At 41.6% G+C, this 19294-nt stretch overlaps 1 protein-coding gene across 2 annotated transcripts in view; it reads left to right on the plus strand.

The window, feature by feature from the left end:
* Positions 1-19294, plus strand: part of LOC107384050 (inositol 1,4,5-trisphosphate-gated calcium channel ITPR1) — a 120442-nt gene that overhangs the window by 74617 nt on the left and 26531 nt on the right. Inside the window, exons 39-41 of one of the 2 annotated variants that reach the window (XM_054739643.2) lie at positions 5990-6037; positions 7549-7681; positions 11224-11411. In XM_054739643.2, coding sequence (XP_054595618.2) covers positions 5990-6037; positions 7549-7681; positions 11224-11411 — 369 coding nt within the window. The remainder of the gene's footprint in view (positions 1-5989; positions 6038-7548; positions 7682-11223; positions 11412-19294) is intronic. The other variant, XM_054739639.2, reaches the window with a different exon arrangement.

Raw genomic sequence — 19294 nt, forward strand, 5'->3', positions numbered from 1 at the left:
GATAAGGGTTTTTTAAGGCCAATACTGATTTTTAAAGAATTTTAGTTGCCGATGGCGATATCTAAGGCCGACTTATATATATATATATATATATATATATATATATATATATATATATATATATATATGTGTGCGTGTGTGTGTGCGTGTGTGTGTGTGTGTATGTATGTTTTAGCAGCACATTGATTGTGAAGGACAACTGAACACTCACTGTGTGCAGTATAAATTAAATAAGTCAATAAATCTCTTAATGCTTATTGAGCTTCAAATATAAAACAAACATAACAAAACATTTAAAAAATAATAGTGTGTTGGGGTCCTTCGGGGGCAGTTGGCCACACAGGTGTCTGATTTTTTTATTTTTTTATTTTTTTATCGGCCTGTAAAAATAATTTCGGCCAATGGCCGATATAGAAAAGGTTTAATATATCGGTCGACCTCTAGTGACAGTAATGGTAATAGCTAAATGCATGTGTGTGTGTGTGTGTGTGTGTGTGTGTGTGTGTGTGTGTGTGTGTGTGTGTGTGTGTAATATATGTGTGCGAATATATCGGCATCAGCAACTATTGATTGTTGGCAATAACAGGAATATTATTAACGGGTATCGGCCTAAAATCTCATATAGGTGCATCCCTAGTTAAGATGATGGATGACTGACCTTGGACTAGTTTTTACAAATGCTAACATTACTCTACACCCTTTAGCACATAACTTGAATTCATGCAGTGTTATTGCAAGTATGTGTAAAGTTTAGAAATCTGAAGGAACAGACTTCCCCGACCTCTTCTCGTAGGAAACCGGAGTCATACACCTTTCACCTAATCTACGACTGTGCACAATCCGCAAAAAACCTGCTAAACCTGCTAAACTCTTCAGATTTAGTGTGAAGTCAGTGCAGTCGGGTTGTTTTTTAAATACCACAAACTAAAATGCCACGATTTGCATTTTCTGTTTTTCAGAGCATCTATGCAAGCATGTGCCGTGTTTTCCCTCAGTCCTTTTACGTCGTCTAACTTTCTCTTTCGCACTCTGTCTGGCTCTGCTTCAGCACCCCCACCCACACACGGCCTTAGTAACTGTTTTTAAGTGAGCGTAACTGGATGTGAAAGGTCTCGCGTCTAAAATTGATCAGTTTCATTGAAACTAAACTGAAAAGGATTTGTTTGTTTTATTGTTTACTTTAAGAGTTTGAGGGAAATTCTTGACTGTGTTAAAGATGAGTTTATGTGAGTGTTGGTTGGTTGTTTAGAAAGCTGCTTTTGTGAGTCAAATATGTCTAAATATGTCTGCTGACTAGTCCGCTGTGAAACTCTCCATTAAATGATCTGGTTTGCTTTGAGTTGGTGTCGGATTCTAAAAGTAATTCAGTTTTTGTTTGCTTATAATTAGAATTTTTATGAGAATTTGCAGCTTTTATTACTGGTACCTTTTTGAATTTCTTGTTTGAATAATAGAGCTTTGGATTGTTTACAAATTAGTGATTATTAAAAGAGAACATTTTGATATGATTGTATAAAAAATGAATATCTTTAATAAAACCACAAAAGGACTATTCATTCTGTTTGGTTCCATCTTTATATCAAATTCCTCAGGCCAAATGGCGACTGGGTAAATCTGGATACTGACGATGATTCAGGCCTGAATTTTAGTCAAATGTCCGTCACCAAATATAGATAAATATACCATTTTTTCCATTTGAATGTGCTCATATAAACACACCCAAAACTCAGCCAAATCTGACAACGGCCACTGCCAGTGGAAGGTAAGCCAACCCCCGAATGCAGCACAGTGATCTGACTCTGAACACCTGGAAGGTCTTTCACCAACTTGTGAATTCATACTTTTGATTATTGTCATCAAGTTGGAAATGATTTTCTAAATTATTTTTACCAAAGTAGGTTTTACCTCCCACCAGAGAGGTTTAGCAACATAGCACATCTCTCACTCAACGAAGGCGTCACTACTTTTAGCTGCTTTTTATGGTGGTTTTCTTTTATTCAGAGTGGTATAAATTCTCTTGGCCGCTGGTGTTGGAAACACATGAATTACTCTCAGCTGTTGTTTTGTGTGACAGATGGCCTCTGTAAGCAGCTCGGCGTCATTGGTTTAGTGGCCTGGTTACTTTTGGAGTGATTATGTAATTGTGACCCTATCACCTTCCCTCTCCTCTCTCCAACCCCTCCTAATGTGTCCTTTTACATAACCGTGTATTTGGAGCAGCACTCTTCTCTACAATACCAGTTTCATTTCCTCTGATTAAACCCAAACTGAGCCTTCAGGAACTGATGTTGTATCTAATCAGAGTTACTATTGTTCAGGTGAACCTGGGAGAAAGTGGGAAAACAGCTGTACATTTGAGAAGTGTGATACTTGATTTTTTGAGTTTTTGTGTTTCATGCTGCACAGACTGAGAACTTCGCACCCTTTAATTAGCCTCTGCTGACTTTCATTGACAGTTTCCACTGTGTTTTTCAATTGCAAAATTATTAAACTGATGTGTTTAATTGGGTGATTCATTTTCCTTTCTTTTTAGAGACTTAATATCAGTAAGAAGTTTACAGGCAAAAGGTTCACCATCAGAGATAAAAAAAATATGCCATCCATCCATCAATCCATTCTCTTCCGCTTATCTGTAGTCAGGTCACAAGGGCAGCAGCCTAAGTCGAGAAGCCCAGGCTTCCCTCTCCCCAGCCATTTGGGCCAGCTGCTCTGGGGGAATCCCAAGGCATTCCCAGGCCAGGTGAGAGACATAGTCCCTCCAATGTGTCCTGGGTCTCCCTTCAGGTCTCCTCCCAGTTGGACGTGCCTGGGAAACCTCACCAGGGAGGTGTTCAGGAGGAATCCTAATCAGATGCCCGAGCCACCTCAACTGGTTTGTCTCGATGTGGAGGAGCAGTGGGTCTACCCCGAGTCCCTCCTGGATGACCAAGTTTCTCACCCTGTCTCTAAGGGAGAGCCCAGACACCCTACGGTGAAAACTAATTTCTGCCTCAATCTTGTTCTTTCGGTCACTACCCAAAGCTCGTGACCATAGGTGAGGGTAGGATCGTAGATCGACCTGTAAATCGAGAACTTTGCCTTCTGGCTCAGCTCTCTCTTCACCATGACAGATCGGTACAACACTTGCATCACTGCAGACGCATCACTAATCAGCCTGTTGATCTTGTGCTCCATCTTTCCTTCAATCGTGAACAAAACCCTGAGATACTTAAACTCCTCTACTTGGGGCAGGACTTCATCCTTGACCTGGAGAAGGCATTCTACCCTTTTCCGACTCTGGACCATGGTCTCAGATTTAGAGGAGCTGATTCTCATCCCAGCTGCAAACCACTCCAGCAAAAGTTGTGATGAAGCCAACAGGACCATATCATCTGCAAAAAGCAGATGCCCGATCCTCAGGCCAACAATACAGATCCCGTCAACACCTCGGCTGTGTCTAGAAATCATGTCCATAAAAGTTATGAACAAAATCTGCGACAAAGGCAGCTTTGGCGGAGTCCAACTCTCATTGAACACGAGCCCGACTTACTGCCAGCAATGCGGACCAAGCTCCGACACCAGTCATACGGGGACCTAACAGCCCGTATCAGAGGTCCTGGTACCCCATACTCCTGGAGTACCCCCCACAGGGCCTCTTGAAGGACGCGGTTGAATGCCTTTTCCAAATCCACAAAACACATGTAGATTAGTTGGGCGAACTCCCACGCATCCTCTAGGACCCTTCTAAGGGTATAGAGCTGGTCCAGTGTTCCACGGCCTGGACGAAACTCACATTGTTCCTCCTGAATCCGAGGTTCAACAATCCGCCGGAAATATGCTCATAGCTTAAATTAATGTCTGTAAAATATTGAAGTAGAACAACTAACCTTTTGTTATGACCAGCTGATTAGTTATAAAATTCAATTTTATTTCCTGATATTGTCACAGATTGGATAGCAGTAATGCGACTCTACCATAGACTTGCAACGTTTGTTTTATCTCCACAAATAACACAAGATTGGAGGAGCTTCTGCTGCATGGTGAAGTTGCTATTGCTAATAGTTAGCTTCTACTAGCCAGGACATTCTCTGCCATTTGCTGGACACTAAACCATTAACAGCCTTTCCCGTTGTGAGTCAAGATGGGTGAGTCCATGAATGTTGAGCTTGGTTTATGCTTGACGCATTCACTTTCCGCGTGGTGATGCGGCTCGCGGATGGAACGCGCTTCGCAACTCGCAGCGTTTATGGTTCATGCGGCTCGTCTCTGCGGTGAGCCAATATTCTCCTAAACTGAACGGGGCAGCATGGAGCTCTACAGCATGCATCCAACACTACACCATAGTAGAAGTAGAAATTACTGTTTACAACATGGCATTCCAGCATTTTTAACAGAGTTCTCGTCTTTTCCGACAGTGCGAGCTATTTCTCTCCAAGAATGATTAACAACATGTTGATCACGGTGATCTCTGAGAGCTGAATCATACAAATGTCTGTATTTATGAACCTCTGCCATACTAGTTCTTGCCGGTCCGCCATGTTTTTCCGCGTCCGTCCGTCCGCGTGGTTAGAAAATTTCCGAGGTGCGCGTTGCGGAAATCTTGAACCGTGCGGAGACGCGGTGGAGGGGCGTGGTTGTTAAAATGACGCAAAATGACGCAACTTTTCCGCGCGAAGCCATGCGGACCTTGCGGACGCGTCAAGCATAAACCAACCTTTAGGCGATAGTGTGACATAGATCTGTCAGGATTTTCTCATTCTAGAGCTTCACTGTCTATTTTCTATCAGAATCTAATGCAGGAGACTATTTTCATGAAAAGATTGACCGATTATAAACACAAATAACAATGAAAAAACAGATTTTCAGTGTTCCACACCTTTAAACATTAAAATAAATATTTAAAATGTATGGTTAAAACAGTTTTTCCTTTAAGGACAGTCTTCAGTCCACTTAAATCATTGTAGGTTATTAATTCTCACATCTCCTGACTGTGACCTATATGTTTGCACCTTTATCAAAGTGGCATGGATGCGGTTGTTATGGTTACACACCTTGAAATGCACCCAGATGATTATCTTGGTCAATTAGCCATGTCTTAGATTTTGTTTTGGATTTTTATGTCAGTGCTGAAAACAATTCAGTCAGAAACCTAACATCTGAATACAACCACATTACAACTCCCCATCTGGATCTTGGCTATGTAATTCTTAATAACTGTGACATAAAAGAAGAGAACGTGACGGCCATAATCTGGGAGAAATTAAATAGCTGTTTTGCTAGCATTAGGGGAATTCCTTAAAACAGTTAAGTCCACATGCCAGCAAGATAGAACCTGCAAGGAGAACAGATCATGTGGTTTAGTGACATGAAGTGACATGAAGTATCTCTAAAAGAGAACATTTGTGGTCAGCACTTTTGTTTGGAGTTGTGCTTGTTTTAGTATTCAGTAAGAAGTTTGGCTAAAATCACGAATGATCAGTGATTTGATGATTCTAAATAGACTTTAGCTGGCTGGTTTGATCAAGAACAAGTTTTTTGTCTTGTCCCAGTGATGAACTGATGATGTGTCCAGGTTGTACTGTACTCCATCCTTTGCTCAGTGATGGCAAGTGTGAGCCCAGCCTAGTGCCCACATGATGAATAGTTGTGTAAACATCCAATTACTTTAGAGCAACTAAATCTTAGGTCCTGAGTAACTAACCAAGTACAGAAATTATAACCAACCACATTAAAGTTCCTAGAATCCAGAAAGTAACCAAATCCTATTTTATTTTTTAAACAACAATATGCACGCATCTCTGTTTTAACTGCTTTTCAGCTGTTGTTTCCCTGGTTTCTGACCTCACAGTGAAAGCATGGCCTCTTGCAATGAGCAGACCTTTGCATGGCCACTTGTAACCGCTGATAGGTACACAATGTGTTGGTTAATTTGACAACTGCTTGCTCTGTACTGCATGAATAATAACACTCTTGTTTGTGTCACAATGCTGTAACTACTCACTGCACCCAGAAGCTGGAACAGAGCCCACCTGACAAGCTGGTGACGGACCAGAAGAGGGTAGGTACTTACACCAGCATGGCAGCTAGGAACAGCTGGACACATCCTGGAGTTTACATTCTGTATAAACAGCATTAATGCATTCTGCATTTAAAAAAATATATATCTTTTTTTTTCTTTTCGGTTTATTTAATCTATTAAAACATTCTCAACTAATCTTATGCAGCTACTGTTTTACTAAAAAATAATAAAATATTTTTTTCTCTGTAGTTTTAGGTGTGCAGGAAGAGCAGGAACCTCAAACACTGAATAGTTTTCATCTTTATATTGTGTAACAAATAATGTATAAATATTTTGCTATGCATCTTTTATTCATTATGTCATTTTTAATAGAGATGCGATGATTCAGCTCTGACCAATCGATGCCAGTTTTTACCAAAGAGCTATAATCAACTAAATACAAACTTAATAATAACCAGATTGACTTGGAGTAACTGGAGTAAAAATGTCCAAATTGGACAGGTTTATTATAACCAACCTAAACTGGTGCTTAGTGATTGTGAGTTCACAGAGCAGGAAAAATGTTGATAAAATTTCAGCTTTTTGAGTTCTATCTCAGCTGATCAATAATCACTCATGCTGAATGTTTGCCAATGTTGAACAGAACATGTTTTGAAGTTGAATTTGTTCAGATTTTTAATCATTCAGACTTAATTCTTTAAAGAATATTATCTAAAGTACCAACGTCCTGTTGCTGTTTTTATTGTCTCATTGTAAGTTTGATTCAGTTTAGTTGCATCAAACAGTAAGATATGGATTCATGGCTGAGGCCTTCAGAAGTAAATAATTATCTAAGAAAATGGAATAACTGTTACATTGGTGATTCATCTGCTGCTAATCAAAGATGAGAACTTTACACCACCTACATAAAGTAACCATGACCCCAGGAGCACTGCAGCAGTGGACTTCATGTAATTTTTCTGCCATCATTCAAGGACCGCCCACATCTGACAATAATTTGCACGTAATCGCAGACAAACAAAATCACTGCTCTCATTTATTTCTTTCGCTTTACCCCTCCCCGGGAGGTCTGTCAGGTGGCTATGGGCTGAGGTTGCCATAACAACGTTAAAGTCATGCCACTGACTGGATGAGTCACAGTGTAGGAAGGCTGCCCCCCACATCTGCCTGAGCAAAGACCAGGACCTCACTTTACTCTACAAAGGGTCTCTGTTGTAACAAACATCACTCGCGTGGGCGGCACAAGGCGGAAACTTTTTTTTTGCAATGCCACAAAGTGTCATTTTTGTAGGATGTTGGACAGGTTTAAATATTTACTCTGAAAAGTTGATGCATGACTGCTCTAGGAAAATCAATTACAGGATTTGACTCAAGATTTATTGGCAAGTTGTAATTTTCAGACATTTTTCTAAATCTGATTAAAGCAATAAAACTCTGTAGAAATGTCTGATGTTACACAATCTCCTCTCTCTTTCTCTCTCTCTTTCTCTCTCTTTCTGACACTGGCGTCACATTGTTACACCCCCCCCCCCCCCTTTCCCAACTTTAAGGGCGAGGTGCTGAGGCAGATTCTGCTGAATCGTTACTATGGCAACTTCCATCGGAGTGGTGGGCGGAGGGAGAGCCTGACGTCATTTGGCAACAGCCCCCTCAGTCCTGTAGGATCGGGCAGGAACCAATCAGGTGAGGCCCTGTGGCTGTTGTTGCTTGTTTCCGACATTAAACGCAGAAGTTCATTGGACGTTCTTTTCGCTGACAGGTGTTGAGTTTGTACCACCATAAACATAACCACCGACTTTAACCAGTCTCACCGTGAAGCATTAACCAAAGGTTTCAGACAAACAGGAAGGATTTTTAACTGCCAGGAATAATCACATCAGTCGGCAGAAACTCGTTGAGAACACTTTTCTTGTAGTTTGCAGACATATAATAAGAGTGTGAGTGTATGTTTGTCCCTGAGCTGGTCCTTAGCTCCAGAGTTGTGTTTTGAGCTGCCCTTTGAGCAAGCCGAGCACAATGGTCTTATCTCTACTTGATAACGCGGTCATTGTGTTACAATGTGCAGTCAAAATAGCACCGCAAATTCACCTCTGTTAGTATTTATTCTATATATGGTACTGGTTGATTATTTTCTTCTATGTATGCTTTGGTAAGAGCATGAGCAACACAAAAATGTGAGTGTGTTATAAAAATTCATTTATATCATTCATTTTAGATGAGTCACCCTGTCACAAGCAGCTTTTTGACTGACAAACACTGGAGGCTGGTTTGCCATATTTCCCGTGTACATGATCAGACCACAGGAAGTAAAGACCTCGCCCTCTGTGAGAAACCTCTCATTGTTACTAGGTGACATGTTGCTGTTTTCTGTGAAAACTGCCTTTGCACTTGTTGTAGAAACGAGAGCCATAATAGGAACTTCATCTGAAGGCTCACGATGGGCCCCAAAGGGATGCCAACTGCAACTGTAACATTCTATAAGAGACTAGTTCAAAAAAATAAGATGTTTTATGAAAGCAATCAGCCATTTCCCTCCATTTACCCAGTGTCTGTTTGCGGCGGTAGCAACCTAAGCAGAAAGGCCCAGACATTCCTCTCCTCAAGAACTTATGCCAGCTCCTCTGGGGGAATCCTATGGTGTTCCCTGGCCAGTCGTCCCCCCATTATGTCCTGGGTCTTCCTTAAGGCCTCCTCTTGGTTGGACATGCCCACAAAACCTCACTTGGGAGGCATCCTAACTAGATGCCCAAGCCACCTAAACTGGCTTCTCTCGATGTGGAGGAGCAACAGATCTACAGCGAGCCCCTCCCAGATGACCAAGCTTCTCACCCTATCTCTAAGGGAGAGCCCAGACACCCTGCAGAGAAACCTAATTTCAGCCGCTTGAACCCACAAGTTTGCTGTTTCGGTCACTACCCAAAGTTTGTGACCATAGATGAGGGTTGAAACATAGATCTATTGATAAATCAAGAGCTGTGCTTTTGGCTCAGCTCTTTCTTCACCACAACAGACCAGTACAATGTCCTCATCACTGTAGATGCAGCACAATCTGCCTATCCATCTCCCACTCCATTAATCTCCTCATTTGTGAACAAGGCAATAGTTTGAATAAGTGTTGCTGAGTATTTTGTATTTTTAAAGGTATTGGCCAGACTCTGCATTAAAATTGTAGAAATGTAGTATAACTACACTTTACCGTCTAATATAAATATGAACTGGGTTCAGATTTTCATTTTGTTAAGGACTTTTGTCATAAATCATTACATAAAATCCAAGTCCTCCCCTCCAGACAGTGAAGAACTGTGTTCTGCATACGTCATTCCAACACGTAAATTAAGGTCACTGCTGATGCTAGTATTGTGAATAACTGTATTTTGTTTACTTTCGTGCTCTTAATTATTACGGAAAATTGCGTTTACAGCTGCAGCAAAAGGTCTGGGCCATATGTCTGTGTCCTACACGCATTTTTAAATAACATGGGTCTGATCCAAAATATTAACCTACATCTATAAATCCGTCTGGAACCGCACCGCAACTTCTGGACTCCAGAGTCCTGTTAGCATGACTGCAGCAACACTGCTAACCGTGTTAGCTCCGGTAAGGAAAAAACAAGTCATTTAGGAAAGATATGACACACACACACAGATATAATCTAAAAGATGATCACCATATTTCAACAATAGATCCTCCTGAGACCGAGAACCTCTGTGCCATCCTGAATTAGTGCAAACAACGTGCCGAGCTAGCGAGTTAACTCCATCATCAGGAAGATTTATTCTAGTAAATTATTGGTTAAATATTTTCTGGAGTTTTGTCAACATACATATACACACAGCGGTAAAACTGGCAGAACATTATTTTATTTATCTGTAGATTACTGAATTATATTGAGGCAGATGATGGCGCTAAGACCAGCTGAGAACTCGCCAGTGTAGAGCTCCCGGTGGAGCACAGAAATGAAAAATAAAATATAAAAGTAAACAAACTGTACCGATTTTGGTTCTGAAGATGAACAGAATCCTCTCCAGTGTTCAAATCGGGTTGCAGGTCTTCTGAGTCAAACGGTCTAAAACGTGTCTGCACCTCCGGTAGTGATATCCAGCTAGTGGGGTCGGAGTTCGGTTGAACTTCTCCGGTAATCCAATATCCATTCTCGTCACCGTATCCCAGAGAAAAAACAAATCTGACCGACTAGCAGAGGTTTCAGAAGCTACATCTGATTGATGACACATTGTTCTCTGCTATAACGCTAATGCAGAAACACCGGAGTCGGGGGTTGTTTACTATAGCTGTTTCAGCAGAGCTCCATGTGAAATGTCACCAGCTGCCCAGGGCTCAGACCGGAAGCTAGTTTCTGTTTTTCCTGCGCTAGTCTCAAACATCAGATTTTCCAGCCGTGAAAATTCTAAAACCTTTTTCATCTGAGGTTTTAATCTTTCTTTACACATGCCGTTCAAAGGAATTTTGCCTCTGGCCAATATCTTTAATACAGTGTTTGAAATTACATAGAAGAATCACACACAGATAAACTTTGTGTTAGAACATTTTATGTACACATTCATAAAAGGCACAAATTCAACAGCAGATGGTGGGTGTGATTTACTCTTATTTGTCATTGTTTGTACTCATATTTCTTTAAACCTGGTATCAGCTGTAGTCTGCCCACAGCACATGTTTGGAGGCCTTTTAAAAAGCCATTAAGGAAATCTGACCTGCTACTAATAAATATATAAATTTTCTTCTCATGGTTTAGTTTTGATAAAAACCCTTAACTTTGAATAATTGTCCTAATGATTTAAAAAGACATTGTTATGTGTCTTCTAAAATTCAAATTCAAATTTTTACATTGAAGAGACTGAGAACTTAGAAGTTTGTTTAATTGTAACACATCATTTGACATTGGCACAATAATAAAAGTTGTGTAATTTGTGTAAGTGTGGAGGATTTGTATCATCATCAGAGAACAAATGTTCAATTGGGATTCTTACTATCATAGTATGGTTGTATTTATGAATGATTTTAACAAGTAGAAACTTGTACAGTCTGAATAATATTGTACCAAGCATTGAGCCTTGAGGTACTCCACAAGTAACAATAACAGTAAAATCCTCAGTCGAGGTTTTGTTCATAACTACAGTTCATATTCAGGGAATATATCCAGACTTTCTCTAACAAACCAGAAACACCCAGCTCTGATTTATCCCATCACCTTCTCTCATCTGCAGGTTTAGGGGGTCCAGGTTGCCTGAGTCGAGGTCAGATGACACTTGCAGAGGTACAGTGTCATCTAGACAAAGAAGGAGCTTCTGATCTAGTTATCGACCTAATCATGAATACCACAAGTGACCGTGTGTTTGAAGAAAGCATCCTGTTGGCCATAGCATTGCTGGAAGGAGGAAACACCACAATCCAGGTTAGATATACACAAATATCTCCATTGTGCAAACTCACAACTAGAAGGATGTCAGAATATTTAAGTTCAGTCATCTCTTAGAATAAAAATGAACACTTGACTGTTTTACTGTAGACAATCTGCTTTAGATCAATAGGGGGAGTGCACATTAAAGGAGAATAATGAATGGAAGTTTAAAATGTGGGTCAGTGTGCCATTGTGGCTGCACTTATACATCACCCAACTTCTCCTCATATCTCCATCTTTACCATAGATCTGAAAATCTAGGTCAGCTGCTAATGATATTACTTGTTTGTAATAAAAATGTAAAAAAGTTTAAATGGGTATTTCCTGCCACGCTGAAGTCCATACATCTTTGCAGGTTTTTATAGTCCCTTTCTATATTTTGCTTCATCAGTTTAATCTCCCAGTAGGTCGGTCCATTCGGTCTGTCTGTCTGCATGTTGTTGTGTAAGCAAAGGGCTTGCATAATCAGATTAGTGCAAGGAAGCCACTGGGGCAGAGATAATGCTTTGGCTTCCCACGACTGCTGCAGAGCCGCATCACATGATCAGTCTGTATTACATAAGCCTCTGTGAATGAACAATGAGGAATGTCTCAGTCTTCAAAACATTCCAGCCTCGCTCCCTTACGCTTTTTCTGGGTCATGCTGGGCCTCCGGAACTGGGGCAGTGGGGAGAGCGACGTGGAGGGGTCGAGGAAACACTGGAGGGATTGAGGAAAAACTGGAGCTCCTTTAAACCTCTCCTTCTTGTTTGTTCTGCAAAAAAGGAGATTTCTCTGCAGGAAAAGTTGTCCAGCAGAGCTAGAACTGTACTGCGCCATGCAAATATTTATCCCGTTCTTTTAGCTGAATATTTTCCTTAGAATTGCCAACAGTCTCAGCGAATGGGTAGCCTGCATCAAATGCCAGAGTTCACCACAGAGTTTTTTATTTATTTATTTTTTTATTTATTGCTATCTTCATTTGGCGTGCCAAGCTGAACACCTGCTGGGTGTCAGATATCTCTTTCTCATATAACAGTTAACTATGTTCTCTTGGCCTTCAGGATGCACAAAAATAACTTCACGATTGAACTCAGCAGCATGCTCGGTCTGTTCTTTGTGCTGTAAGATGATCCTACATATAAAGTTGTTATAGTCTGCTCAAAGGAAATGTTGCAATACTTGACTTTTGTTTGACTGATTCAGCACTAGTCCAAAAAACATGAGGTGAGAGATGTTCAGTTCAGGATTTTCCCTCAAGATGCTTTAACCTGAGAACTATGGATTTAGGGGTTTAACCCTGCAGCTGTAATTGTGAGAGGATCCTCGTACCACCTGAGTTTCAGCTGCTATGAACTCAGTTTTCAAACATATGCTTTCTGCTATTTTCATTCATGCCAACAACCTCTGTATTTTGAGATGTAAGAATGGGTCCAGAAAGTGGAGAAAACATGTAAAACGTTTAAAGGGGAACTAGGCTTGCCTTTAGCACCTCCTAGTGTCAGTTTTTAGAACCAAAACATCTTCTTGCTGTGTGTTCGTCTTTTTAACACCTTCATCTAACAGTTGAAACGCCTTCCTTAGTGTCTACAGGAGCGGTTCATCACTAAATTAAACAATTCAGTTGTTCATGATCTAAAACATGCTGGAAGCAGACTGCAGCACCAGGTATGTCAGCTCTGTTGTCCCAACAGAGCGGCCTGCCAGTCTGAAGTTGCAAGTGGAATATTCTGGCCACAGGGGGAGATCGGAGCTGGGTGGCCTTTCATTAACCCAGTAATGGGTCATATCAGCACATACTGACTTGAGAAAATATAAAAAATTAGCAATGTATCGCTTTAAAAGGGAGTGGTCTGCAGCTGAATTCCTCATCACCAGGGTGAGAGTCAGCTCCTCCAAACCAGAGACCATGGTCTTGAGTCGGAAAGGGGTAGATTGCCTTCTCCGGGTCAGGGACAAGGTCCGTGGAGGGGTTTAGGTATCTCTGGGTCTTCTTCACAAATGAGGGACAGATGGAGCGACTCGACCCTGGATAAGTGGAAGATATTGGAAACATTTAAAAATACTAATACCTTAACCAATTAGACTAAATGGTAACTGGTCAGTAACATAACTAGGAGTAAATCCCAAAGAGAGAGGGTTACCACTGATTCAGTATGAGCAAAATGGACCCTATCTGTGTCTATAGTAAATTATATCAGAAAATCCATAAATGTGTATATAGTTTATACAATATAACATGTATATAGTAACAAAGCTGAAAACTGAAACTGTATAGTTGAGAGATGGAAATGACTACACTAAGACCCAGATTTACCATCACTGTAGGCCCTAACTCATGCCCTCAATAGACACGTTATTTAGTGAATTCTGACGCTGGTGTGCACAACTATTTACTACAGCTACAAATTCTAGTTGAAACCCTACGAAACAAAAAGTGTGTCCACTTATAAACGGAAACTAAAAACGTGTTTCCTTTGAATCTAAAACTTTGTTTAAGATGGACTGAGGTAAAGAGAAAGTGTATCTTGTTTAGTAAAAAAAAGTCTTCGTCTTGGCATCTGTGATTTGTTTGGTGTTTTTAAAGCTTACAAGAGCAACCTCCACAACTACGAAGGGACAATTAGTACTGAATAAGTTGTGCATTTTAAGCATCATGTGCAGAAATCTAGAAAACGTTTCTCCGGGAGAAAACTTGCCTAATACGGAAAGGGAAAACCACAGTAACTGTCACCTTGCGAGATCCTTTGAATCAACAGAAAATGTAAAAATGAAAAAGACAAACGTTGACTCTTGAGCTTGTTTAAGTTAGTTAAGTCATTTAGAGGAAAGCTTTTGTTAAATTTAAGTTGCAAATAAAGATGATTCAACAAAGTAAAATAAGCTCGGTCCCAGTTTTTCATAAAAATGGGTCGCTGATATAAAATTTAATTCACGCAAATTCTTGTGAAGCCCCTGGCCAAGAAACACAGTCGCCACCAAACAAAGAAAACCTCACACACTAATTTTTTTGCTGAACCGCCTTTAGCTTTGATCACAGCATGCATTCGCTGTGACATTGTTTCTATAAGCTTCTGCAATGTCGCAACATTTATTTCCATCCAGTGTTGCACTAACACCAAGATCTTGCATTAATGATGGTAGAGTCTGACCGCTGCACAAAGCCTTCTCCAGCACATCCCAAATGGTCTTCTGTCCTGCAGCAGCTACCACAAAGCTGTAGATTTAGTTGTGACAAGCTGACTTGTGGCATTTCACTCATCAGCCTTCTGCTGTCAAACCACATGGCGCTTTGCTGTTTCCTTCCAAAGGTCTGGGTTTGCAGGTTTGTTCGACAAGTGTTGCAAAGGAGAAGAAGAAAAGCTGCATCAGCTTCAGTCAAGGTGAAGACTTTGGACAGATGGGGTTGTTGAGAAAAAGGAAGGGATGAAAGAAGAGCGTCTTGGGGAGAGGGAGAGCCGATGCATTTGGCTTGCATGTGGCGCTGCCTGACGTGAGAAGGGCAGGGTGAGAGGAAGAGGGAGCACAAGTATAAATAGCGGTTACATAACATCCCTTTGTTGTTGCCAAGTGGCTGAACGGAAGGAGAGAAGGGAAAGCGCTGTGACCTTGTTTTTCTGTGTTGCCCGCCCCCACCTCACCCTGGTCCTCTCCAGCTCATCCCTCTCAGGGTTTTGTCTCCATGGTTACAGACAGGCACTGTGTTTATCCAGCGGGGGGGGGGGGGGGGGTGTGTTTGTCCATCTTCTCCATTCTTCCTCTGTTACTATCGCTCCATCCTTAATGTCGTGTCTCCACTCTTGTCCTTGTCTTTTCACTGAGGGCTGTGCGGCGCTACACACCGGCACAGATGAAAACTTTTAGGACCAGCAGTGAAACTACAGCAGCAGCTGTGTGGTTAGACATGAAAGTTTAGGTTTTCACTTCTGATTCATTGCCAAAAACATTTCTGAGGAAATCTTAAAATGAAAGTTGCTGTGGGGGGTTTCTGTATTGTGGTGTTCTGGTGGGGTTTTTTTTTTGGTTTGTTTGTTTGTTTGTTTTTCTGAAATGGCACAGTCTTTATTTCACTGACGCACTCGATCTGCGTGCTAAACAAAAAAAGATCATTTCTTAAAAACCGGCTTTAAAGAACAACGACCGCATCAGGCTGCCGCTGGAAATTTCACTGCTTGTTAAAAAATATCTAATCCTCTTACGTGAACGTTGGCCTCCTGCCTCGATGAATCATGGGTGCTTGGCTCTATCACGGGGAAATGTTACGATAAAATGTCCCTGCTGCTGGCTGCCTTGGTTCTGGTGCTGCTAAGGTTCGGTACCAGTCCAGCTGCATACTCAGCTAGAAATTGGCCTGTGGCAATGCTGGAGACAGGTGACCCAGTTTTCTTCTTTCCTTTTTGTGAGTGTAAAAGTCAGCGGGCGTATTGGCATGTCAGCATATGTGTGTGTGTTTGCCTTTGCTGTGTGTGTGTGTGTGTGTGTGCGTGCGTGTGTGTGTGTGTGTGTGTGTGTGTGTGTGTGTGTGTGTGTGTGTGTGTGTGTGTGTGTGCCAGTTATGTAATGGTTAAGGGTGACATCTCCTTTGTGTTTCCTCAGCTCTGATTCGTTTGTGCTGTCTTGTGCCTTGGGGCTCTGCACTTCACTTCTGTTCCCCCTCCCTGCAAGATTGAGCCTCACCAGGCTGATAGGAGACAGAGTTATATGATCAGAAATGGAACACCCCCTCAAACCTCTTTCACACGTCACTCCACAGGCATACTATGTCTTGTAGATTCTGTTAGCGGTGCAGCTAATCCCGTCGCCATGCTTTCTGCTCTGTGACTATGTTATTTGTTGCTCGATGGCCTTGCTTGGCAGCCCCCCCCCCCCCGAACACACACACTTCTCCTTCTCCCTGAGTTTTGGCAGAGTGCGTACGTGCAGGAGGCCTGTTGCTCAGTGGTGGAGGTCTGGGGCGGGGCACTAAAGCCTCTGAATCCATTTTGAAGGGACCAGCTCTGTGTCACTACATTGCTTCTCTGGATAAAACAGTATCAGCTCTTAAACAAGGAGCTATTTTATGACCTAAAGTGTTTGTTGAAGTTTTTCATTTTGATTCGTTTGTTTTATTGTGTGAACAGAAACTCTATGGAGTTGTAAAAGCTAGGTAACATTCCTATGGACATGTTTTTGTCTCTAGCTGCCAAGTTTTATATGTAACCTGTTAAAGCTGAGGATTATGTAACGAACGCTGAGAACTGGCCTAAATACTCTGATAACATTCCCTCCCTATCTCTTGCCCTCCTTTTCGCTCACTCAATCTTTTCTCACTCCTCCTTTTTTCATTCCTTCCTTGATCTTTCTTTTGCCTCCAGCTTTTTTCCCCTCTCACTCCGTGCCATCTCGTTTCCCCCTAGCTGTGTAAGTGGGCCTGGCTTCTCCCTCTCGTGTCATGTTTTTTTTCACCCTGTTCCTGTGACAAGGCTGCTCTGGCTGGTAAAAGCCTTTCCATATACTGCAGCAGTAACAGCTCTTACATAATCAAAACAACAGCCTTGTGGGTTGGGACACGGCGTATAGATTGTCCCTGGCAGGTTTGTAAGTGCTCTAATTTTTCCTGACCCCATTCTGCAGCCATAACTGTGGCGTTAACTTCTCATATCTCAGAGCCTTCCTTCGCCGCTGTTACATATGCTGCGAACATCCTGATAAGACTAGTTTTCTCGTATCAATTCTTCATTTTTTACCCCATTAGATGAAAACTCATGTCATGAATGAATTTACATTATTTGCATCAAGATAATTTAGTCTCCTCTCATCTTTTATGTCATCTTAGACGTAATCTGGAGCTTCTTGATGAATATGAACTGATTTTTTAGTTTTAATTATCTAAGAAAGTGTTCTGAATAGACTGGTGCTGTGCTGGGCTGAATCTGGGCACAGCTGGTAGGGATGTTGCCTTGTCGAAAGAAAGTTGCAGGTTCAACGCCTGGCCTTTCAGCGTGGAGTTTGCATGATCCGCCCATGCATGCATGGGGTTTCTCCTGGTGCTCTGTTTTACTCCCATATTATGAAACTGTGGATGTAAAGAAAACAATCTTTTATATAATGCCTCTCAAGATAAAAATCGCTTCACAAAAACAAAAAATAATTGAAGTATAAAAAAATATATATTTTTTAATGATTAAAAATATGTTTAGAATGAGAACAAATTCAAATGTGAATTTTAAAAAATGTAAGGAAAGGGAGAGAGAAAATGAATTGGAAAGAGAGAGAGTGAATAGGAAAGAGGCAAATCAGTGGATCCCGGGAAAGGTGGAACAAGAGCAGAATAAGGAGAGGGTGATGATGAAGGTCACGCAAAAGCCTGAACAGGTGAGTTTTCAGCTGCTTTTTAAAGGAGACCACTGAGTTCACTGATCTCAGGCTCAGGGGGAGAGAGGTCCAGAGTCTGGGGGCCACAGCAGCAAATGATCTGTCACCTCTGGTCTTTAGCCTGGTGCTGCACAACCAGTAGGCTTTGATCACTGGACCTCAGGGACCTGTTGGTGGTGTAGGGACTAAGAAGATCACCAATGTGTGATGGTGCTTGTCCATGTAAGGCCCTAAAGACCAGAACCAGGACCTTGAAATGAACCCTGAAGTTAACCAGCAGCCAGTGAAGCTGGAGTAGAAGTGGGGTGATGTGGGGCCTGGTTCATACAGCAAGATAATTATGCAGACCCTCCTCTTCCAGCAATCTAAATAATGCACTTATTATCATAACAGCTCTAAAAATAATCTAATCAGATTATCCTGCCATGTGTGGTGTGTGGAGAGCTCTCTGTCCACTTGGACACACATTGGGACCGCTCCAATCATAAATCAGGTCTTTCAGACCTGTTGGATTGTCTTTGCCCAATTTTCACGGACAAACAAGCAAGCTGCCTATTGAATATTTAGCCAGTCAGAAACCTGCATGCTCCTCCTTCGCCGTGTTTGTTTACTCGGAAGTCGGGTTTGATGTACGAGATTTTTCGTCTCACCGGGAAATGTTGCCATGTAAATTCGGTTTGTGTGCAGTAGGGTTAGGGTCCTGCTGTGTGGATGAGAGATACTGTCCATGGTGTCCCCCCTTCCTCACTTGGTGACTGCTAGAGTCTCACCAGCTCACTGTGACCCATCCTGGTTAAAACTGTTGAAAAGATGAATGAAGGAATGCTTCTGTGCTTTATAACATTCCTACTACTAACTTTCCTAAAACAGTGTAAACAGACAGTCCTCCTGTTACTTATTAAGACACCTCTACATTTAATTTCTATAAATATTAAAGGTGTCAAACACTAGTTTAATCAATACATTTGCAGTGGTCTCTAGTAGGAATGAGTGCCTATATGTCGTACTTGAGCCCAGAAGCACCTGTGTCAGCATGGTGGAGTCAGCTGGAGGAGAGAGTATCAGAACATAGCAGGATTTGATAACAGCAACACGACTGTACCACTGACTCCGTTTGCTCTGCAACGTTGATGTTTTGTCTCCACAAATAACACAAGCCTGGAGGAGTTCCGCTGTGTGGTGGAGTTGCTATTGCTAATGGTTAGGTTCTACCAGCCAAGACGTTCTCTGCTGTTTCCTGGATGCTCACCAACAACAGCCTTTCCCGTCGTCAGTCAAGATGGATGAGTCCATGAATGTTCAGTGACAAGTGTGTAAAACTCAGAGTGGTCAGTTGTAATCAGAAATAATCATTTTAAAAAATCGTTTTTCAGTGTTCCACACCTTTAACTGATATATTTACAGACCGAACAATAAACAAAAGGGTTTCATAAACTGAACATAAATTTCCTGATTTCTAAAATGTTGCATTGGTAAACTAATGGAAGGGGTCCACTCATTTCACCTTTAAATTGCCTGTTGGACACAGTCGTCCATTGTGGTTC

Source organism: Nothobranchius furzeri, chromosome 3, assembly GCF_043380555.1.
Source record: "Nothobranchius furzeri strain GRZ-AD chromosome 3, NfurGRZ-RIMD1, whole genome shotgun sequence".
NCBI lineage: Eukaryota > Metazoa > Chordata > Actinopteri > Cyprinodontiformes > Nothobranchiidae > Nothobranchius > Nothobranchius furzeri.